Source organism: Xenopus tropicalis, chromosome 6, assembly GCF_000004195.4.
Source record: "Xenopus tropicalis strain Nigerian chromosome 6, UCB_Xtro_10.0, whole genome shotgun sequence".
In the NCBI taxonomy this organism is placed as follows: domain Eukaryota; kingdom Metazoa; phylum Chordata; class Amphibia; order Anura; family Pipidae; genus Xenopus; species Xenopus tropicalis.
The window spans coordinates 994,376-1,019,354 of NC_030682.2; the positions used below are offsets into that span (position 1 = coordinate 994,376).

Genomic DNA, 24,979 nt, shown 5'->3' on the forward strand with positions numbered 1-24,979 from the left:
TGGGATATTAGAGTGTAAGCTCAGTGGGGCAGGGAACTGATGGACATGGGATATTAGAGTGTAAGCTCAGTGGGCGAGGGGGGAGGGAATGGGATATTAGAGTGTAAGCTCAGTGGGGCAGGGGCTGATGGGAATGGGATATTAGAGTGTAAGCTCAGTGGGGCAGGGGGGAGGGAATGGGATATTAGAGTGTAAGCTCAGTGGGGCAGGGGGGAGGGAATGGGTATATTAGAGTGTAAGCTCAGTGGGGCAGGGGGCTGATGGTAATGGGATATTAGAGTGTAAGCTCAGTGGGGCAGGGGCTGATGGGAATGGGATATTAGAGTGTAAGCTCAGTGGGGCAGGGGCGGAGGGAATGGGATATTAGAAGTGTAAGCTCATGTGTGGGCAGGGGGGAGGGAATGGGATATTAGAGTGTAAGCTCAGTGGCGCAGGGGGAGAGGGAATGGGATATTAGAGTGTAAGCTCAGTGGGGCAGGGGCTGATGGGAATGGGATATTAGAGTGTAAGCTCAGTGGGGCATCGGGGGAGGGAATGGGATATTAGAGTGTAAGCTCAGTGGGGCAGGGGCTGATGGTAATGGATATTAGAGTGTAAGCTCAGTGGGGCAGGGGCTGATGGAATGGGATATTAGAGTGTAAGCTCAGTGGGGCAGGGGGGGAGGGAATGGGATATTAGAGTGTAAGCTCAGTGGGGCAGTGTGGTCTGATGGGAATGGGATATTAGAGTGTAAGCTCAGTGGGGCAGGGGCTGTATGGGTAATGGGATATTAGAGTGTAAGCTCAGTGGGGCAGGGGCTGAGGAATGGGATATTAGAGTGTAAGCTCAGTGGGGCAGGGGGGAAGGGAATGGGATATTAGAGTGTAAGCTCAGTGGGGCAGGGGCTGGAGGGAATGGGATATTAGAGTGTAAGCTCAGTGGGGCAGGGGGGGAGGGAATGGGATATTAGAGTGTAAGCTCAGTGGGGCAGGGGCTGATGGATGGGATATTAGAGTGTAAGCTCAGTGGGGCACGGGGCTGATGGGAATGGGATATTAGAGTGTAAGCTCAGTGGGGCAGGGGCTGATGGGAATGGGATATTAGAGTGTAAGCTCAGTGGGGCAGGGGGGGGGAATGGGATATTAGAGTGTAAGCTCAGTGGGGCAGGGGCTGATGGGAATGGGATATTAGAGTGTAAGCTCAGTGGGGCAGGGGCTGATGGGAATGGGATATTAGAGTGTAAGCTCAGTGGGCAGGGGGGAGGGAATGGGATATTAGAGTGTAAGCTCAGTGGGGCAGGGGGGAGGGAATGGGATATTAGAGTGTAAGCTCAGTGGGGCAGGGGGAGGGAATGGGATATTAGAGTGTAAGCTCAGTGGGGCAGGGCTGAGGGAATGGGATATTAGAGTGTAAGCTCAGTGGGGCAGGGGCTGATGGGAATGGGATATTAGAGTGTAAGCTCAGTGGGGCAGGGGGGAGGGAATGGGATATTAGAGTGTAAGCTCAGTGGGGCAGGGGGGAGGGAATGGGATATTAGAGTGTAAGCTCAGTGGGGCAGGGGGGAGGGAATGGGATATTAGAGTGTAAGCTCAGTGGGGCAGGGGGGAGGGAATGGGATATTAGAGTGTAAGCTCAGTGGGGCAGGGGGGAGGGAATGGGATATTAGAGTGTAAGCTCAGTGGGGCAGGGCTGGGGGAATGGGATATTAGAGTGTAAGCTCAGTGGGGCAGGGGGAGGGAATGGGATATTAGAGTGTAAGCTCAGTGGGGCAGGGGCTGAGGGAATGGGATATTAGAGTGTAAGCTCAGTGGGGCAGAGGCGGAGGGAATGGGATATTAGAGTGTAAGCTCAGTGGGCAGGGGCGGAGGGAATGGGATATTAGAGTGTAAGCTCAGTGGGGCAGGGGGGAGGGAATGGGATATTAGAGTGTAAGCTCAGTGGGGCAGGGCTGATGGGAATGGGATATTAGAGTGTAAGCTCAGTGGGGCAGGGGGGAGGGAATGGGATATTAGAGTGTAAGCTCAGTGGGGCAGGGGGGAGGGAATGGGATATTAGAGTGTAAGCTCAGTGGGGCAGGGGCTGATGGGAATGGGATATTAGAGTGTAAGCTCAGTGGGGCAGGGGGGAGGGAATGGGATATTAGAGTGTAAGCTCAGTGGGGCAGGGGCTGATGGAATGGGATATTAGAGTGTAAGCTCAGTGGGGCAGGGGCTGAGGGAATGGGATATTAGAGTGTAAGCTCAGTGGGGCAGGGGCTGATGGGAATGGGATATTAGAGTGTAAGCTCAGTGGGGGCAGGGCTGAGGGAATGGGATATTAGAGTGTAAGCTCAGTGGGGCAGGGCTGATGGGAATGGATATTAGAGTGTAAGCTCAGTGGGGCAGGGCGCTGATGGGAATGGGATATTAGAGTGTAAGCTCAGTGGGGCAGGGGGGAGGGAATGGGATATTAGAGTGTAAGCTCAGTGGGGCAGGGGCTGATAGGGAATGGGATATTAGAGTGTAAGCTCAGTGGGGCAGGGGGGAGGGAATGGGATATTAGAGTGTAAGCTCAGTGGGGCAGGGGCTGATGGGAAATGGGATATTAGAGTGTAAGCTCAGTGGGGCAGGGGGGAGGGAATGGGATATTAGAGTGTAAGCTCAGTGGGGCAGGGGGGAGGGAATGGGATATTAGAGTGTAAGCTCAGTGGGGCAGGGGCTGATGGGAATGGGATATTAGAGTGTAAGCTCAGTGGGGCAGGGGGAGGGAATGGGATATTAGAGTGTAAGCTCAGTGGGGCAGGGACTGATGGGAATGGGATATTAGAGTGTAAGCTCAGTGGGGCAGGGGGGAGGGAATGGGATATTAGAGTGTAAGCTCAGTGGGGCAGGGGGGAGGGAATGGGATATTAGAGTGTAAGCTCAGTGGGGCAGGGGCTGATGGGAATGGGATATTAGAGTGTAAGCTCAGTGGGGCAGGGGCTGATGGGAATGGGATATTAGAGTGTAAGCTCAGTGGGGCAGGGGGGAGGGAATGGGATATTAGAGTGTAAGCTCAGTGGGGCAGGGCTGATGGGAATGGGATATTAGAGTGTAAGCTCAGTGGGGCAGGGGCTGATGGGAATGGGATATTAGAGTGTAAGCTCAGTGGGCAGGGCTGATGGGAATGGGATATTAGAGTGTAAGCTCAGTGGGGCAGGGGCTGATGGGAATGGGATATTAGAGTGTAAGCTCAGTGGGGCAGGGCTGATGGGAATGGGATATTAGAGTGTAAGCTCAGTGGGCAGGGGGGAGGGAATGGGATATTAGAGTGTAAGCTCAGTGGGGCAGGGGGAGGGAATGGGATATTAGAGTGTAAGCTCAGTGGGGCAGGGGCTGATGGGAATGGGATATTAGAGTGTAAGCTCAGTGGGGCAGGGGCTGATGGGAATGGGATATTAGAGTGTAAGCTCAGTGGGGCAGGGGGGAGGGAATGGGATATTAGAGTGTAAGCTCAGTGGGGCAGGGGGGAGGGAATGGGATATTAGAGTGTAAGCTCAGTGGGGCAGGGGGAGGGAATGGGATATTAGAGTGTAAGCTCAGTGGGGCAGGGGGGGGAATGGGATATTAGAGTGTAAGCTCAGTGGGGCAGGGGCTGATGGGAATGGGATATTAGAGTGTAAGCTCAGTGGGGCAGGGGGGAGGAATGGGATATTAGAGTGTAAGCTCAGTGGGGCAGGGGGGAGGGAATGGGATATTAGAGTGTAAGCTCAGTGGGGCAGGGGGGAGGGAATGGGATATTAGAGTGTAAGCTCAGTGGGGCAGGGGGAGGGAATGGGATATTAGAGTGTAAGCTCAGTGGGGCAGGGGGGAGGGAATGGGATATTAGAGTGTAAGCTCAGTGGGGCAGGGGGGGGAATGGGATATTAGAGTGTAAGCTCAGTGGGGCAGGGGGGAGGGAATGGGATATTAGAGTGTAAGCTCAGTGGGCAGGGGGGGGGAATGGGATATTAGAGTGTAAGCTCAGTGGGGCAGGGGGAGGGAATGGGATATTAGAGTGTAAGCTCAGTGGGGCAGGGGGGAGGGAATGGGATATTAGAGTGTAAGCTCAGTGGGGCAGGGCGGAGGAATGGGATATTAGAGTGTAAGCTCAGTGGGGCAGGGCTGAGGGAATGGGATATTAGAGTGTAAGCTCAGTGGGGCAGGGGGGAGGGAATGGGATATTAGAGTGTAAGCTCAGTGGGGCAGGGGCTGATGGGAATGGGATATTAGAGTGTAAGCTCAGTGGGGCAGGGGCGGAGGAATGGGATATTAGAGTGTAAGCTCAGTGGGGCAGGGCGGAGGGAATGGGATATTAGAGTGTAAGCTCAGTGGGGCAGGGGGAGGGAATGGGATATTAGAGTGTAAGCTCAGTGGGGCAGGGGCTGATGGGAATGGGATATTAGAGTGTAAGCTCAGTGGGGCAGGGGGAGGGAATGGGATATTAGAGTGTAAGCTCAGTGGGGCAGGGGGGAGGGAATGGGATATTAGAGTGTAAGCTCAGTGGGCAGGGGCTGATGGGAATGGGATATTAGAGTGTAAGCTCAGTGGGGCAGGGGGGAGGGAATGGGATATTAGAGTGTAAGCTCAGTGGGGCAGGGGGGAGGGAATGGGATATTAGAGTGTAAGCTCAGTGGGGCAGGGGGGAGGGAATGGGATATTAGAGTGTAAGCTCAGTGGGGCAGGGGGAGGAATGGGGATATTAGAGTGTAAGCTCAGTGGGGCAGGGCGGGAGGGAATGGGATATTAGAGTGTAAGCTCAGTGGGGCAGGCGGAGGGAATGGGATATTAGAGTGTAAGCTCAGTGGGCAGGGGGGAGGGAATGGGATATTAGAGTGTAAGCTCAGTGGGGCAGGGGCTGATGGGAATGGGATATTAGAGTGTAAGCTCAGTGGGGCAGGGCGGAGGGAATGGGATATTAGAGTGTAAGCTCAGTGGGGCAGGGGGAGGGAATGGGATATTAGAGTGTAAGCTCAGTGGGGCAGGGGGAGGGAATGGGATATTAGAGTGTAAGCTCAGTGGGGCAGGGGCTGATGGAATGGGATATTAGAGTGTAAGCTCAGTGGGGCAGGGGAGGGAATGGGATATTAGAGTGTAAGCTCAGTGGGGCAGGGGGAGGGAATGGGATATTAGAGTGTAAGCTCAGTGGGGCAGGGGCGGAGGGAATGGGATATTAGAGTGTAAGCTCAGTGGGGCAGGGGGGAGGGAATGGGATATTAGAGTGTAAGCTCAGTGGGGCAGGGCTGATGGGAATGGGATATTAGAGTGTAAGCTCAGTGGGGCAGGGGCTGATGGAATGGGATATTAGAGTGTAAGCTCAGTGGGGCAGGGGCTGATGGGAATGGGATATTAGAGTGTAAGCTCAGTGGGGCAGGGGCTGATGGGAATGGGATATTAGAGTGTAAGCTCAGTGGGGCAGGGGCTGATGGGAATGGGATATTAGAGTGTAAGCTCAGTGGGGCAGGGGAGGGAATGGGATATTAGAGTGTAAGCTCAGTGGGGCAGGGGGAGGGAATGGGATATTAGAGTGTAAGCTCAGTGGGGCAGGGGGAGGGAATGGGATATTAGAGTGTAAGCTCAGTGGGGCAGGGGCTGATGGGAATGGGATATTAGAGTGTAAGCTCAGTGGGGCAGGGACTGATGGAATGGGATATTAGAGTGTAAGCTCAGTGGGCAGGGGGGAGGGAATGGGATATTAGAGTGTAAGCTCAGTGGGGCAGGGGCTGATGGGAATGGGATATTAGAGTGTAAGCTCAGTGGGGCAGGGACTGATGGGAATGGGATATTAGAGTGTAAGCTCAGTGGGGCAGGGGGAGGGAATGGGATATTAGAGTGTAAGCTCAGTGGGGCAGGGGGGAGGGAATGGGATATTAGAGTGTAAGCTCAGTGGGGCAGGGCTGATGGGAATGGGATATTAGAGTGTAAGCTCAGTGGGGCAGGGGGGGGGAATGGGATATTAGAGTGTAAGCTCAGTGGGGCAGGGGGGAGGGAATGGGATATTAGAGTGTAAGCTCAGTGGGGCAGGGGGAGGGAATGGGATATTAGAGTGTAAGCTCAGTGGGGCAGGGGGGAGGGAATGGGATATTAGAGTGTAAGCTCAGTGGGGCAGGGGCTGATGGGAATGGGATATTAGAGTGTAAGCTCAGTGGGGCAGGGGGGAGGGAATGGGATATTAGAGTGTAAGCTCAGTGGGGCAGGGACTGATGGGAATGGGATATTAGAGTGTAAGCTCACTGGGGCAGGGACTGATGGGAATGGGATATTAGAGTGTAAGCTCAGTGGGGCAGGGGCTGATGGGAATGGGATATTAGAGTGTAAGCTCAGTGGGGCAGGGCTGATGGGAATGGGATATTAGAGTGTAAGCTCAGTGGGGCAGGGCTGATGGGAATGGGATATTAGAGTGTAAGCTCAGTGGGGCAGGGCTGATGGAATGGGATATTAGAGTGTAAGCTCAGTGGGGCAGGGGCTGATGGGAATGGGATATTAGAGTGTAAGCTCAGTGGGGCAGGGGGAGGGAATGGGATATTAGAGTGTAAGCTCAGTGGGGCAGGGGGGAGGGAATGGGATATTAGAGTGTAAGCTCAGTGGGGCAGGGGCTGATGGGAATGGGATATTAGAGTGTAAGCTCAGTGGGGCAGGGGGAGGGAATGGGATATTACAGTGTAAGCTCAGTGGGGCAGGGGGGAGGGAATGGGATATTAGAGTGTAAGCTCAGTGGGGCAGGGGCTGATGGGAATGGGATATTAGAGTGTAAGCTCAGTGGGGCAGGGGGAGGGAATGGGATATTAGAGTGTAAGCTCACTGGGGCAGGGGCTGATGGAATGGGATATTAGAGTGTAAGCTCAGTGGGGCAGGGCTGATGGGAATGGGATATTAGAGTGTAAGCTCAGTGGGGCAGGGGCTGATGGGAATGGGATATTAGAGTGTAAGCTCAGTGGGGCAGGGGCTGATGGGAATGGGATATTAGAGTGTAAGCTCAGTGGGGCAGGGGCTGATGGGAATGGGATATTAGAGTGTAAGCTCAGTGGGGCAGGGGGGAGGAATGGGATATTAGAGTGTAAGCTCAGTGGGCAGGGGGAGGGAATGGGATATTAGAGTGTAAGCTCAGTGGGGCAGGGGGAGGGAATGGGATATTAGAGTGTAAGCTCAGTGGGGCAGGGGCTGATGGGAATGGGATATTAGAGTGTAAGCTCAGTGGGGCAGGGCTGATGGGAATGGGATATTAGAGTGTAAGCTCAGTGGGACAGGGGGGGGGAATGGGATATTAGAGTGTAAGCTCAGTGGGCAGGGGCTGATGGAATGGGATATTAGAGTGTAAGCTCAGTGGGGCAGGACTGATGGAATGGGATATTAGAGTGTAAGCTCAGTGGGCAGGGGGGAGGGAATGGGATATTAGAGTGTAAGCTCAGTGGGGCAGGGGGAGGGAATGGGATATTAGAGTGTAAGCTCAGTGGGGCAGGGCTGATGGGAATGGGAATATTAGAGTGTAAGCTCAGTGGGGCAGGGGGGAGGGAATGGGATATTAGAGTGTAAGCTCAGTGGGGCAGGGGAGGGAATGGGATATTAGAGTGTAAGCTCAGTGGGGCAGGGGGGAGGGAATGGGATATTAGAGTGTAAGCTCAGTGGGGCAGGGGGGAGGGAATGGGATATTAGAGTGTAAGCTCAGTGGGGCAGGGCTGATGGGAATGGGATATTAGAGTGTAAGCTCAGTGGGGCAGGGGGGAGGGAATGGGATATTAGAGTGTAAGCTCACTGGGGCAGGGACTGATGGGAATGGGATATTAGAGTGTAAGCTCACTGGGGCAGGACTGATGGGAATGGGATATTAGAGTGTAAGCTCAGTGGGGCAGGGGCTGATGGAATGGGATATTAGAGTGTAAGCTCAGTGGGGCAGGGCTGATGGGAATGGGATATTAGAGTGTAAGCTCAGTGGGGCAGGGGCTGATGGGAATGGGATATTAGAGTGTAAGCTCAGTGGGGCAGGGGCTGATGGGAATGGGATATTAGAGTGTAAGCTCAGTGGGGCAGGGGCTTGATGGGAATGGGATATTAGAGTGTAAGCTCAGTGGGCAGGGGGGAGGGAATGGGATATTAGAGTGTAAGCTCAGTGGGGCAGGGGGGAGGGAATGGGATATTAGAGTGTAAGCTCAGTGGGGGGCAGGGGCTGATGGGAATGGGATATTAGAGTGTAAGCTCAGTGGGGCAGGGGGAGGGAATGGGATATTACAGTGTTAAGCTCAGTGGGGCAGGGGGGAGGGAATGGGATATTAGAGTGTAAGCTCAGTGGGGCAGGGGCTGGATGGGAATGGGATATTAGAGTGTAAGCTCAGTGGGGCAGGGGGGAGGGAATGGGATATTAGAGTGTAAGCTCACTGGGGCAGGGGCTGATGGGAATGGGATAATTAGAGTGTAAGCTCAGTGGGGCAGGGGCTGATGGGAATGCGGATATTAGAGTGTAAGCTCAGTGCGGCAGGGGCTGATGGGGAATGGGATATTAGAGTGTAAGCTCAGTGGCAGGCAGGGGGGCTGGGGCTGATGGGAATGGGATATTTAGAGTGTAAGCTCAGTGGGGCAGGGGGGAGGGAATGGGGATATTAGAGTGTAAGCTCAGTGGGGCAGGGGGGAGGGAAATGGGATATTAGAGTGTAAGCTCAGTGGGGGCAGGGGGAGGGAATGGGATATTAGAGTGTAGCTCAGTGGGGCAGGGGCTGATGGGAATGGATATTAGAGTGTAAGCTCAGTGGGGGCAGGGACTGATGGGAATGGGATATTAGAGTGTAAGCTCAGTGGGACAGGGGAGGGAATGGGATATTAGAGTGTAAGCTCAGTGGGGCAGGGGCTGATGGGAATGGATATTAGAGTGTAAGCTCAGTGGGGCAGGGACTGATGGGAATGGATATTAGAGTGTAAGCTCAGTGGGGCAGGGGGAGGAAATGGGATATTAGAGTGTAAGCTTCAGTGGGGCAGGGGGGAGCGAATGGGATATTAGAGTGTAAGCTCAGTGGGGCAGGGGCTGATGGGAATGGGAATATTAGAGTGTAAGCTCAGTGGGGCAGGGGGGAGGAATGGGATATTAGAGTGTAAGCTCAGTGGGGCAGGGGGGAGGGAATGGGATATTAGAGTTGTAAGCTCAGTGGGCCAGGGGGGAGGGAATGGGATATTAGAGTGTAAAGCTCAGTGGGGCAGGGGGGAGGGAATGGGATATTAGAGTGTAAGCTCAGTGGGCAGGGGCTTGATGGGAATGCGGATATTAGAGTGTAAGCTCAGTGGGCAGGGGGAGGGAATGGGATATTAGAGTGTAAGCTCACTGGGGCAGGGACTGATGGGAATGGGATATTAGAGTGTAAGCTCACTGGGGCAGGGACTGATGGGAATGGGATATTAGAGTGTAAGCTCAGTGGGCAGGGGCTGATGGGAATGGGTATTAGAGGTTAAGCTCAGTGGGGCAGGGGCTGATGGGGAATGGGATATTAGAGTGTAAGCTCAGTGGGGCAGGGGCTGATGGGAATGGGGATATTAGAGTGTAAGCTCAGTGGGGCAGGGGCTGATGGAATGGGATATTAGAGTGTAAGCTCAGTGGGGCAGGGGCTGATGGAATGGGATATTAGAGTGTAAGCTCAGTGGGGCAGGGGGGAGGGAATGGGATATTAGAGTGTAAGCTCAGTGGGGCAGGGGCTGATGGGAATGGGATATTAGAGTGTAAGCTCAGTGGGGCAGGGGGGGGAATGGGATATTAGAGTGTAAGCTCAGTGGGGCAGGACTGATGGGGATGGATATTAGAGTTGTGTAGCTCAGTGGGGCAGGGGGGAGGAATGGATATTAGAGTGTAAGCTCAGTGGGGCAGGGGGGAGGGAATGGATATTAGAGTGTAAGCTCAGTGGGGGGCAGGGGGCGAGGGGAATGGGATATTAGAGTGTAAGCTCAGTGGGGCAGGGGCTGATGGGAATGGGATATTAGAGTGTAAGCTCAGTGGGGCAGGACTGATGGGAATGGGATATTAGAGTGTAAGCTCAGTGGGGCAGGGGGGAGGGAATGGGATATTAGAGTGTAAGCTCAGTGGGGCAGGGGCGGAGGGAATGGGATATTAGAGTGTAAGCTCAGTGGGGCAGGGGGAGGGAATGGGATATTAGAGTGTAAGCTCAGTGGGGCAGGGGCTGATGGGAATGGGATATTAGAGTGTAAGCTCAGTGGGGCAGGGCTGATGGGAATGGGATATTAGAGTGTAAGCTCAGTGGGGCAGGGGGAGGGAATGGATATTAGAGTGTAAGCTCAGTGGGGCAGGGCGGAGGGAATGGGATATTAGAGTGTAAGCTCAGTGGGGCAGGGGCGGAGGGAATGGGATATTAGAGTGTAAGCTCAGTGGGGCAGGGGGGAGGGAATGGGATATTAGAGTGTAAGCTCAGTGGGGCAGGGGCTGATGGGAATGGGATATTAGAGTGTAAGCTCAGTGGGGCAGGGCGGAGGGAATGGGATATTAGAGTGTAAGCTCAGTGGGGCAGGGGCGGAGGGAATGGGATATTAGAGTGTAAGCTCAGTGGGGCAGGGGGGAGGGAATGGGATATTAGAGTGTAAGCTCAGTGGGGCAGGGGGAGGGAATGGGATATTAGAGTGTAAGCTCAGTGGGGCAGGGGCTGATGGAATGGGATATTAGAGTGTAAGCTCAGTGGGGCAGGGGGGAGGGAATGGGATATTAGAGTGTAAGCTCAGTGGGGCAGGGGGGGAGGGATAGGGGCGGAGCCAGTAGGGGGCGCGGCTCCCGGAGACATTGCTTGGGCCCCAGTTGCCCGGGGGGGGGGGGGGGGGGGGGGGACAGTAGGACCCGGGGGCCAATACCCCCCCTCCCCCACAGGCAATGACTCCCTCCCTGGGGCGGGGACTGTAGAATACCAGAGAGCGGTGCATTCTGGGTAGGGGCGGGGCTTGGGAGGAACCTCATGGAAAGAGTAGTCACATGGGTCTCCCAGTCATGTGACCAGCCGGCAGAATCACGTGTGTGAGTGACTGTTCTGCCGGACTCGCTGCCGGGATGGGAGGTGAGACGCTGCGCCCTGCGCTAGCCCCGCCCTTATTAACCCCGCCCCTACCTGTACCTCTATGGCCTCTTTAGCCCCTCCCCCACGATCCTTGCCCGCGTCACCGTGTCCCCAGTTTTGCCCATATTAATTAGTCCCCTCCATTAGCCCCTCCCTCACAGCCCTGCCTTCATTAGCCCCTCCCCTGCCCATATTAATTAGTCCCCTACCTTAGCCCCTTCCTCACAGCCCTTCCTTCATTAGCCCCTCCCATGCCCATATTAATTAGTCCCCTACATTAGCCCCTCCCTCACAGCCCTTCCTTCATTAGCCCCTCCCCTGCCCATATTAATTAGTCCCCTACCTTAGCCCCTCCCTCACAGCCCTACCTTCATTAGCCCCTCCCCTGCCCATATTAATTAGTCTTCTACCATAGCCCCTCCCTCACAGCCCTTCCTTTATTAGCCCCTCCCCTGCCCATATTAATTAGTCCCCTAACCTTAGCCCCTCCCTCACAGCCCTTCCTTCATTAGCCCCTCCCCTGCCCATATTAATTAGTCCCCTACCTTAGCCCCTCCCTCACAGCCCTTCCTCATTAGCCCCTCCCCTGCCCATATTAATTAGTCCCCTACCTTAGCCCCTCCCTCACAAGCCCTTCCTTCATTAGCCCCTCCCCTGCCCATATTAATTAGTCCCCTACCTTAGCCCCTCCCTCACAGCCCTTCCTTCATTAGCCCCTCCCCTGCCCATATTAATTAGTCCCCTACATTAGCCCCTCCCTCACAGCCCTTCCTTCCCCTACCTGTACCTCTTCTATTAGCCCCTCCCTCACAGTTCTGCCTTCTAGCCCCTCCCCTGCCCATATTAATTAGTCCCCTACCTGTACCTCTTCTATTAGCCCCTCCCTCACAGCCCTGCCTTCATTAGCCCCTCCCCTGCCCATTTTAATTAGTCCCCTACCTGTACCTCTTCTATTAGCCCCTCCCTCACAGCCCTTCCATTCATTAGCCCCTCCCCTCGCCCATATTTAATTAGTTCCCCTACCTGTGCCTCTTCTATTAGCCCCTCCCTCACAGCCCTGCCTTCATTAGCCCCTCCCCTGCCCATATTAATTAGTTCCCTACCTTGTTACCTCTTCTATTAGCCCCTCCCTCACAGCCCTGCCTTCATTAGCCCCTCCCCTGCCCATATTAATTAGTCCCCTACCTGTGCCTCTTCTATTAGCCCCTCCCTCACAGCCCTGCCTTCATTAGCCCCTCCCCTGCCCATATTAATTAGTTCCCTACCTGTACCTCTTCTATTAGCCCCTCCCTCACAGCCCTGCCTTCATTAGCCCCTCCCCTGCCCATATTAATTAGTCCCCTACCTTAGCCCCTCCCTCACAGCCCTGCCTTCATTAGCCCCTCCCCTGCCCATATTCGGGGTACAGGGCATATTCGGGGTACAGGGCATATTCGGGGTACAGAGTATATTTGGGGTACAGAGTACATTTGGGGTACAGAGTATATACGGGGTACATGGCATATTCGGGGTACAGAGTATATTCGGTTACAGGGCATATTCGGGGTACAGGGCATATTCAGGGTACAGAACATATTCGAGGTACAGGGCATATTCGGGGTACAGAGTATATTCGGGGTACAGGGTATATTTGGGGTACAGAGTATATTTGGGGTACAGAGTATATTTGGGGTACAGAGTACATTTGGGGTACAGAGTATATACGGGGTACATGGCATATTCGGGGTACAGAGTATATTCGGGGTACAGGGTATATTTGGGGTACAGAGTATATTGCAGGTACAGAGTATATTTGGATTACAGCATATGTTGTTGGTACAGGGTATATTCGGTTACAGGGCATATTCGGGGTACAGGGCATATTCTGGGTACAGGGCATATTCAGGGTACAGAACATATTCGGGGTACCGGGCATATTCGGGGTACAGGGCATATTCGGGGTACAGGGCATATTTGGGGTACAGAGTATATTTGGGGTACAGAGTATATTCAGGGTACAGAGTATATTTGGGGTACAGAGTATATTCAGGGTACAGAGTATATTTGGGGTACAGAGTATATTTGGGGTACAGAGTATATTGCAGGTACAGGGTATATTCAGGGTACAGCATATGTTGTGGGTACAGGGTATATTTGGTTACAGGGCATATTCGGGGTACAGAGTATTTTTTGGGGTACAGGGCATATTCAGGGTACAGAACATATTCGGGGTACAGCTTATATTTGGGGTACAGGGTATATTCGGGTACAGGGCATTTTTGGGTTACAGACTATATTCGGGGTACAGAGTATTTTTGGGGTACAGGGCTTATTCAGGGTACAGGGAATATTTGGGGCACAGGGAAATATTTGGGGTACAGGGTATATTCGGGGTACAGGGTATGTTCAGTATGTTTGGGGTACAGAGTATATTTGGGGTACAGAGTATATTGCAGGTACAGGGTATATTCGGGGTACAGGGCATTTTTGGGGTACAGAGTATATTCTGGGTACAGGGCATATTCAGGGTACAGGGCATATTCGGGGGAAAGGGCATATTTGGGGTACAGGGTATATTCAGTATGTTTGGGGTACAGAGTATATTTGGGGTACAGAGTATATTGCAGGTATAGGGTATATTCGGGGTACAGGGCATTTTTGGGGTACAGAGTATATTCTGGGTACAGAGTATTTTTGGGGTACAGGGCATATTCAGGGTACAGGGCATTTTCGGGGGATAGGGCATATTTTGGGTACAGGGTATATTCAGTATGTTTGGGGTACAGAGTATATTTGGGGTACAGAGTATATTGCAGGTTTAGGGTATATTCGGGGTACAGGGCATTTTTGGGGTACATAGTATTTTTGGGGTACAGGGCATATTCAGGGTACAGGGCTTATTCGGGGTACATGGCATATTTGGGGTACTACTTTTGGGGTACAGAGCATATTTGGGGTACAGAGTATATTGCAGGTACAGGGTATATTCGGGGTACAGGGCATTTTTGGGGTAAATAGTATTTTGGGGGTACAGAGTATATTCGGGGTACTGAGTATTTTTGGGGTACAGAGCATATTCAGGGTACGGGGCATATTCGGGGTACAGGGCATATTTGGGGTACTGAGTACTTTTGGGGTACAGGGAATATTCGGGGTACAGAGTATATTCAGGGTACAGGGAATATTAGGGGTACAGGGAATATTAGGGGTACAGGGAATATTCGGGGTACAGAGTATATTCAGGGTACAGGGCATATTTGGGGTACAGGGAATATTCGGGGTACAGAGTATATTCAGGGTACAGGGAATATTAGGGGTACAGGGAATATTAGGGGTACAGGGAATATTCGGGGTACAGGGTATATTCAGGGTACAGGGCATATTCGGGGTACAGGGCATATTCGGGGTACAGAGTATATTCAGGGTACAGGGAATATTCGGGGTACAGGGTATATTCGGGGTACAGGGCATATTCGGGGTACAGGGCATATTCGGGGTACAGAGTATATTCGGGGTACAGAGTATATTCAGGGTACAGGGAATATTTGGGGTACAGGGAATATTAGGGGTACAGGGAATATTCGGGGTACAGGGTATATTCAGGGTACAGGGCATATTTGGGGTACAGAGTATATTCGGGGTTCAGAGTATATTCGGGGTACAGAGTATATTCAGGGTACAGGGAATATTCGGGGTACGTGGGAATATTCGGGGTACAGGGTATATTCAGGGTACAGGGCATATTTGGGGTACAGAGTATATTCAGGGTACAGAGTATATTCAGGGTACAGAGTATATTAGGGGTACAGAGTATATTCGGGGTACAGAGTATATTCGGGGTACAGAGTATATTAGGGGTACAGAGTATATTCGGGGTACAGAGTATATTCAGGGTACAGAGTATATTCGGGGTACAGAGTATATTAGGGGTACAGAGTATATTCGGGGTACAGAGTATATTCAGGGTACAGGGAATATTCGGGGTACGTGGGAATATTAGGGGTACAGAAGAGTTGGTATTACCAGGGTGGCACACACTTATAGTCAATATCTGTAGGTAAAGTCCTGCCCAGCTGAGATCTGATAGGCTCAGAGCTCCACCAATCAGCGAATGTTATTAGACCCCAGGGCTCACTTGCCCTCCCAGGGGTAATAGAATTTGCCCAGAGAGAGACCATTTAGTTATTTTATACATTTTCCCTTATATACAGGTTATGTTGTTCCAGCTCCACCCACTGCGCCATCCTGATAAGGAGAATGGCTGATATCAGGCTCCGCCTCCTGGGGACCCCCTGAGACTCTTCCTGCCCGGTGATGCCCTGTCCTCCATTTGCAATGAACCGGTCCGAGGTGTCGTCTGAGATACACGACATTGTGTCATCAGCCATTCAGAGTGTGAGTATGTGCTCCGCCCCCGCCCCGCCCCCTGGCATAGTGATACCCAGACACTGGGGGGTTACTTAGCAACATCATCATCACTCTCAGCAACCTTTCATACTCCTGCTTTCATTGCTGTCCCTACCCTCAGCCAATTACTGCCCTCATTAACCTCACTGCTCCCAGCCACTAACTGCTGATTGGTTGCTATGGGATACTGTTCCCGTTAGTCTAACTGCACTAGGTGAGTAACAGCTAACTGCTGATTGGTTGCTATGGGGCAGAATGTAGTGACCCCGGGGTAGGTTACATGTACTCCCTGAGACGTGGGCGGCTGGGGGTAACTATGTGCCACGTATGTGAGATATTCAGGGCTGGGCAGATTCTTTCAGGGGGGATTCGGAGCCCGGGGCCCGGGGACGAGTGCTGGGAGGGAGGAGGGGCCCGGGGACGAGTGCTGGGAGGGAGGAGGGGCCCGGGGACGAGTGCTGGGAGGGAGGAGGGGCCCGGGGACGAGTGCTGGGAGGGAGGAGGGGCCCGGGGACGAGTGCTGGGAGGGAGGAGGGCCCGGGACGAGTGCTGGGAGGGAGGAGGGGCCGGGGACGAGTGCTGGGAGGGAGGAGGGGCCCGGGGACGAGTGCTGGGAGGGAGGAGGGGCCCGGGGACGAGTGCTGGAGGGAGGAGGGGCCCGGGGACGAGTGCTGGGAGGGAGGAGGGGCCGGGGACGAGTGCTGGGAGGGGAGGAGGGGCCCGGGGACGAGTGCTGGGAGGGAGGAGGGGCCCGGGGACGAGTGCTGGGAGGGAGGAGGGGCCCGGGGACGAGTGCTGGGAGGGAGGAGGGGCCGGGGACGAGTGCTGGGAGGGAGGAGGGCCGGGGACGAGTGCTGGGAGGGAGGAGGGGCCCGGGGACGAGTGCTGGGAGGGAGGAGGGGCCCGGGGACGAGTGCTGGGAGGGAGGAGGCCCTGACAGAGGCATTGTGGGAGAGTTACAGCGTAGCTGAGGTTGATACAAGACCCCCTCTGTCTGTATCCCCCGTGCCGCTCATTCTGTACAACTGGGAGTCTCTTTTTGCCTCTCCTGGGGTCTCTTTCTACTCATCATTCAGTTTAAAAGAACACTGCCTGGTTGCTATGTCAGCTGACCCTAGCAACAAGATGGTGGTGTAAAGGTCAAGCTGAAACACAACAAAATAGTGTAACTTTGTATAATAAGCCAAATATGTCTCTTCTTTAGTGGGAAAAGCTGTACTCTGGGGGGCACTGAGGGGGGGGGTAATGGGGTGTAATAAAGGGGGCACTGGGGGTGGTAATAGGGTGTATAAGGGGCACTGGGGGTGGGTAATGGGATGTATAGGGGGCACTGGGGGGGGTGGTAATAGGGTGTATAGGGGCACTGGGGGTGGGTAATGGGATGTATAGGGGCACTGGGGGGGGTGGGTAATAGGATGTATAGGGGGCACTGGGGGTGTGGGTAATAGGGTGTATAGGGGGCACTGGGGGTGGGTAATAGGGTGTATAGGGGGCACTGGGGGTGGGTAATAGGGTGTATAGGGGGCACTGGGGTGGGTAATGGGATGTATAGGGGGCACTGGGGGTGGGTAATAGGGTGTATAGGGGGCACTGGGGGTGGGTAATAGGGTGTATAGGGGCACTGGGGGTGGGTAATAGGGTGTATAGGGGGCACTGGGGGTGGTAATGGATGTATAGGGGGCACTGGGGGTGGGTAATAGGGTGTATAGGGGCACTGGGGGTGGGTAATAGGGTGTATAGGGGGCACTGGGGGTGGGTAATGGGGTGTATAGGGGGCACTGGGGGTGGGTAATGGGGTGTATAGGGGGCACTGGGGGGGTGGGTAATGGGGTATATACAGTGGAGGAAATAATGATTTGACCCCTCACTGATTTTGTAAGTTTGCCCAATGACAAAGAAATGAAAAGTCTCAGAACAGTATCATTTCAATGGTAGGTGTAACAGTGGCAGATAGCACATCAAAAGGAAAATGGAAAAAAGAACTTGAAATAAAAGATAGCAACTGATTTGCATTTCATTGAGTGAAATAAGTTTTTGAACCCTCTAACAAAAAAAGACTTAATACTTAGTGGAAAAGCCCTTGTTTGCAAGCACAGAGGCCAAACGTTTCTTGTAATTGATGAGCAAGTTTGCGCCCATTTTAGGAGGAATGTTGGTCCCACTCCTCTTTGCAGATCATCTCTAAATCCCTAAGGTTTCTGTCTCTGTGCAACTCTGAGCTTGAGCTCCCTCCATAGGTTTTCTATTGGATTAAGGTCCGGAGACTGACTAGGCCACTCCATGACCTTAATGTGCTTCTTCTTGAGCCACTCCTTTGTTGCCTTTGCTGTATGTTTTGGGTCATTGTCGTGCTGGAACACCCATCCACCACCCATTTTCAGTTTCCTGGCAGAGGGAAGGAGGTTGTCGTTCAGGATTTCACGATACATGGCTCCGTCCATTTTCCCGTTAATGCGAATAAGTTGTCCTGTGCCCTTAGCAGAAAAAACACCCCCAAAGCAAAATGTTTCCACCCCCATGCTTGACGGTGGGGACGGTGTTTTGGGGGTCATAGGCAGCATTTTTTCTTCCTCCAAACACAGCGAGTTGAGTTAATGCCAAAGAGCTCTATTTTGGTCTCATCAGACCACAGCACCTTCTCCCAGTCACTCACAGAATCATTCAGGTGTTCATTGGCAAACTTCAGGCCTGCACATGTGCCTTCTTGAGCAGGGGGACCTTGCGAGCCCTGCAGGATTTTAATCCATTGCGGTGTAATGTGTTTCCAATGGTTTTCTTGGTGACTGTGGTCCCTGCTAATTTGAGGTCAGTAACTAACTCCTCCCGTGTAGTTCTAGGGTGCTTTTTCACCTTTCTCAGAATCATTGACACCCCACGAGGTGAGATCTTGCGTGGAGCCCCAGAGCGAGGTCGATTGATGGTCATTTTGTGCTCCTTCCATTTTCCAACAATCGCACCAACAGTTGTCACCTTCTCTCCCAGCTTCTTGCTAATGGTTTTGTAGCCCATTCCAGCCTTGTGCAGGGCTACAATTTTGTCTCTGACATCCTTGGGCAGCTCTTTGGTCTTTCCCATGTTGGAGAGTTTGGAGTCTGCTTGATTGATTGATTCTGTGGACAGGTGTCTTTTATACAGGTGACTAGTTAAGACAGGTGTCCTTAATGAGGTTGACTAATTGAGTAGAAGTGTCTAACCACTCTGTGGGAGCCAGAACTCTTAATGGTTGGTAGGGGTTCAAAAACTTATTTCACTCAATGAAATGCAAATCAGTTGCTATCTTTTATTTCAAGTTATTTTTTCCATTTTCCTTTTGATGTGCTATCTGCCACTGTTACACCTACCATTGAAATGATACTGTTCTGAGACTTTTCATTTCTTTGTCATTGGACAAACTTACAAAATCAGTGAGGGGTCAAATCATTATTTCCTCCACTGTATATACAGGGATGTGTGAGCCAATCGGGATGCTGTAGGGCAGATCTCTCAGCCTGATACCCCCCCCCCCCCCCATGTGAGTAGCAAGCCGGGGCTGTTTGCTGAGTGGTTTCCTGATACAGGGATGTGTGAGCCAATCGGGATGCTGTAGGGCAGATCTCTCAGGCTGATACCCCCCCCCCCCCATGTGCAGTAGCAGCCGGGGCTGTTTTGCTGAAGTGGTTCCTGATACAGGGATGTGTGAGCCAATCGGGATGCTGTAGGGCAGATCTCTCAGCCTGATACCCCCCCCCCCATGTGAGTAGCAGCCGGGGCTGTTTGCTGAGTGGTTCCTGATACAGGGATGTGTGAGCCAATCGGGATGCTGTAGGGCAGATCTCTCAGCCTGATACCCCCCCCCCCCCCCCCCATGTGAGTAGCAGCCGGGGCTGTTTGCTGAGTGGTTAATCAGTAACCAGTTGAGTCTCAGTAACCAGCTCCCCGGGATACAGGGCGGGGCCGCTGGGCAGCAAACAGTTAAGCTCCGTTCTAGTACTGGGGAATCTGGGCCTGGCAGGGAAGGGGTGTGCCCTGATTGGCTGTGCTGGTTCCTAATATCACACCGGCCGGTACCGGCACCAGTCTGTTCCACTCTCTCCCTCTCTATGGATTTCCTTCTCCTGCAGGTGAGATGGGGCCAGGGAGGGAAGGGTTAATGGGGGGGGGTAAGGGCTGTGAGTGTGAGGTTCTTCCTGCCCCCGGGGGGGGGGGGTAGATATTACTGATACTCTCAGTCTCCTTGTTACACTGTAACCCACAGCCTCCAGCTTTGTATTGGTTCTACTGAGGCACACTCACACTCACATACACACTCACACTCACACACACTCACATACACACTCACACTCACATACACACTCACATACACACTCACATACACACTCACACACACTCACACTCACACTCACATACACACTCACATACACACTCACTCACACTCACATACACACTCACATACACACTCACTCACACACACTCACACTCACATACACACTCACATACACACTCACACACACACACACACATATACACACACACACACACACACATATACACACTTACACACACACACTCACACACTCACACACACTCACATATACACACTTACACACTCACACACACTCACACACACACACTCACACACACTCTCACACACACTCACACACACACTCACACACACACACACTCACACACTCACATATACACACACTCACACACACTCTCACACACACACTCACACTCACACACTCACATATACACACACTCACACACACTCTCACACACACACTCCCACACACACACACACTCTCACACACACACACTCACACACACACTCTCACACACACACTCACATATACACACTCACATACACACTCACACTCACATACACACTCACATACACACTCACATACACACTCACACACACTCACACACACACTCACATACACACTCACTCACACACACTCACACTCACATACACACTCACATACACACTCACACTCACACACACACACACACACACATATACACACACACACACACACACACATATACACACTTACACACACACACTCACACACTCACTCACACACACTCACATATACACACTTACACACTCACACACACTCACACACACTCTCACACACACACTCCACACTCACACACACACTCACACACACACTCACACACACTCTCACACACACTCACACACACTCACACACACACACACACACACACTCACACACTCACATATACACACACACACTCTCACACACACACTCACACTCACACACTCACATATACACACACTCACACACACACACACTCTCACACACACACTCACACTCACACACACACTCACACACACACTCACACACACACTCACACACACTCTCACACACACTCACACACACTCACACACACACACACTCACACACTCACATATACACACACACACTCTCACACACACACTCACACTCACACACTCACATATACACACACTCTCACACACACACTCCCACACACACACACACACACATATACACACTCACACACACACACTCTCACACACACTCACACACACACTCTCACACACACACTCACATATACACACTCACATACACATACTCACACTCACATACTCACACTCACATACACACACACTCACACACACTCACATATACACACTCACATATACACACACACACTCACATATACACACTCACACACACACTCTCACACACACACTCACACACTCACACACACACATACAGTGGTATGAAAAACTATTTGCCCCCTTCCTGATTTCTTATTCTTTTGCATGTTTGTCACACAAAATGTTTCTGATCATCAAACACATGTAACTATTAGTCAAAGATAACACAAGTAAACACAAAATGCAGTTTTTAAATGAGGGTTTTTATTATTTAGGGAGAAAAAAACTCCAAACCTACATGGCCCTGTGTGAAAAAGTAATTGCCCCCTGAACCTAATAACTGGTTGGGCCACCCTTAGCAGCAATAACTGCAATCAAGCGTTTGCGATAACTTGCAACGAGTCTTTTACAGCGCTCTGGAGGAATTTTGGCCCACTCATCTTTGCAGAATTGTTGTAATTCAGCTTTATTTGAGGGTTTTCTAGCATGAACCGCCTTTTTATGGTCATGCCACAACATCTCAATAGGATTCAGGTCAGGACTTTGACTAGGCCACTCCAAAGTCTTCATTTTGTTTTTCTTCAGCCATTCAGAGGTGGATTTGCTGGTGTGTTTTGGGTCATTGTCCTGCTGCAGCACCCAAGATCGCTTCAGCTTGAGTTGTCGAACAGATGGCCGGACATTCTCCTTCAGGATTTTTTGGTAGACAGTAGAATTCATGGTTCCATCTATCACAGCAAGCCTTCCAGGTCCTGAAGCAGCAAAACAACCCCAGACCATCACACTACCACCACCATATTTTACTGTTGGTATGATGTTCTTTTCTGAAATGCTGTGTTACTTTTACGCCAGATGTAACGGGACACGCACCTTCCAAAAAGTTCAACTTTTGTCTCGTCGGTCCACAAGGTATTTTCCCAAAAGTCTTGGCAATCATTGAGATGTTTTTTAGCAAAATTGAGACGAGCCTTAATGTTCTTTTTGCTTAAAAGTGGTTTGCGCCTTGGAAATCTGCCATGCAGGCCGTTTTTGCCCAGTCTCTTTCTTATGGTGGAGTCGTGAACACTGACCTTAATTGAGGCAAGTGAGGCCTGCAGTTCTTTAGATGTTGTCCTGGGGTCTTTTGTGGCCTCTCGGATGAGTTGTCTCTGCGCTCTTGGGGTAATTTTGGTCGGCCGGCCACTCCTGGGAAGGTTCACCACTGTTCCATGTTTTTGCCATTTGTGGATAATGGCTCTCACTGCGGTTCGCTGGAGTCCCAAAGCTTTAGAAATGGCTTTATAACCTTTACCAGACTGATAGATCTCAATTACTTTTGTTCTCATTTGTTCCTGAATTTCTTTGGATCTTGGCATGATGTGTAGCTTTTGAGGTGCTTTTGGGCTACTTCTCTGTGTCAGGTAGCTCCTATTTAAGTGATTTCTTGATTGAAACAGGTGTGGCAGTAATCAGGCCTGGGGGTGACTGCACAAATTGATATTGAAATTGAAAATTGAAATTGATAAACCACAGTTAAGTTATTTTTTAACAAGGGGGGCAATTACTTTTTCACACAGGGCCATGTAGATTTGGAGTTTTTTTTCTCCCTTAATAACATAAACCTTCATTTAAAAACTGCATTTTGTGTTTACTTGTGTTATCTTTGACTAATAGTTACATGTGTTTGATGAGCAGAAACATTTAAGTGTGACAAACATGCAAAAGAATAAGAAATCAGGAAGGGGGCAAATAGTTTTTCACACCACTGTATACACACTCACATACACATACTCACACTCACATACTCACACTCACATACACACACACTCACACACACTCACATACTCACACTCACATACACACACTCACACACTCACACACACTCACATACACACACACACACACTCACTCACACACACTCACATACACACACTCACATACACACACTCACATACACTCACACACACTCACACTCACTTACACACACATACTCACATACACACACACACACTCACATATACTCATACTCATACACACACTCACATACTCACACTCACATACACACACTCACACACTCACACACACTCACATACACACACACACACACTCACTCACACACACTCACATACACACACTCACATACACACACTCACACACACACACTCACATACACTCACACACACTCACACTCACTTACACACACATACTCACATACACACACACACACTCACATATACTCATACTCATACACACACTCACATATACACACACACATATACACACGTACACTCATAATTATTTTTAACAGTATATATATAAATAGTAAGAAAATGAAGCAAGAATGGGCGGAACCCATATTATCACAGGGGCGGGACCCTTATTATCACGGGGGCGGGACCCTTATTATCACGGGGGCGGGACCCTTATTATCACAGGGGCGGGACCCTTATCACAGGGGCGGGTCAATTGGTTGATTAGAACGGAAAAAGCAGGAATGTTGAGCGTATTTCCCATCTGTCTATACATCTGAGGAGCCAGATAATGAGGCTTCCCTTGTAATATGCCCAGTGCTAGTAATTTAGCTACTGACGCATGGGTCACTCGGGGGGGAATTCAAAAGAGACTTGAACATGTAAAGGTAAACAAAGGTCCAGGGCCGGATGGGATTCATCCCAGGGTATTAAATGAGCTGAGCGCTGTGATTGCCAAACCTTAATTTCCCAGGATTCATTGGGGCCTGGCATGGTGCCGAGAGACTGGCGGATTGCTAATGTGGTGCCGTTATTTAAACAGGGTTCCCGTTCTCAGCCTGAAAACTATAGGCCTGTTAGTCTGACATCAGTAGTAGGAAAGCTTCTGGAAGGGGTAATAAGGGATAGGATAGTTGAATACATTGCAGTTCACAATACTATTAGTTTGTGCCGCATGGGTTTATGGGTAACAGATCTTGCCAGACTAATTTAGTTGCCTTTTATGAGGAGGTGAGCAGGAACCTTGATGCTGGAATGGCAGTGGATGGGATCTACTTGGACTTTGCTAAAGCGTTTGATACAGTACCTCACAGAGGGTTAATGATCAAATTGAGGAATATTGGCCTAGAACATAATATTTGTAATTGGATAGAGAACTGGCTGAAGGATAGAGTACAAAGAGTGGGGGTAAATGGAACATTTTCTAATTGGACCAGTGTTGTTAGGGGGGTACCGCAGGGGTCAGTCATTGGGCCGGTGTGGTTAGGGGGGTACCGCAGGGGTCAGTCATTGGGCCAGTGTTGTTAGGGGGGGTACCGCAGGGGTCAGTCATTGGGCCGGTGTGGTTAGGGGGGTACCGCAGGGGTCAGTCATTGGGCCAGTGTTGTTAGGGGGGTACCGCAGGGGTCAGTCATTGGGCCGGTGTTGTTAGGGGGGTACCGCAGGAGTCAGTCATTGGCCCAGTGTTGTTAAGGGGGTACCGTAGGGGTCAGTCATTGGGACAGTGTTGTTAGGGGGTACCGCAGGGTCAGTCATTGGGCCAGTGTTGTTAGGGGGGTACCGCAGGGGTCAGTCATTGGGACAGTGTTGTTAAGGGGGTACCGCAGGGGTCAGTCATTGGGCCAGTGTTGTTAAGGGGGTACCGCAGGGGTCAGTCATTGGGCCAGTGTTGTTAAGGGGTACCGCAGGGGTCAGTCATTGGCCCAGTGTTGTTAAGGGGGTACCGCAGGGGTCAGTCATTGGGCCAGTGTTGTTAGGGGGGTACTGCAGGGGTCAGTCATTGGGCCAGTGTTGTTAGGGGGGTACTGCAGGGGTCAGTCATTGGGCCGGTGTTGTTAGGGGGTACCGCAGGGGTCAGTCATTGGGCCAGTGTTGTTAGGGGGGTACTGCAGGGGTCAGTCATTGGGCCAGTGTTGTTAGGGGGGTACTGCAGGGGTCAGTCATTGGGCCGGTGTTGTTAGGGGGGTACTGCAGGGGTCAGTCATTGGGCCAGTGTTGTTAGGGGGG

The 24,979-nt window shown here is 51.6% G+C and overlaps 1 protein-coding gene across 3 annotated transcripts in view; it reads left to right on the forward strand.

Moving 5' to 3' along the window:
- The window catches only part of slc4a2 (solute carrier family 4 member 2), an 88,974-nt gene that overhangs the window by 15,244 nt on the left and 48,751 nt on the right, over positions 1 to 24,979 (forward strand). Inside the window, exons 1-2 of one of the 3 annotated variants that reach the window (XM_031903617.1) lie at positions 10,905 to 11,008; positions 15,199 to 15,382. In XM_031903617.1, coding sequence (XP_031759477.1) covers positions 15,302 to 15,382 — 81 coding nt within the window. In that variant the 5' untranslated portion in view covers positions 10,905 to 11,008; positions 15,199 to 15,301. Of the gene's footprint in view, positions 1 to 10,904; positions 11,009 to 15,198; positions 15,383 to 19,354; positions 19,495 to 24,979 lie in introns of those variants that run through there. The other 2 variants (XM_031903618.1, XM_031903619.1) reach the window with 2 other exon arrangements.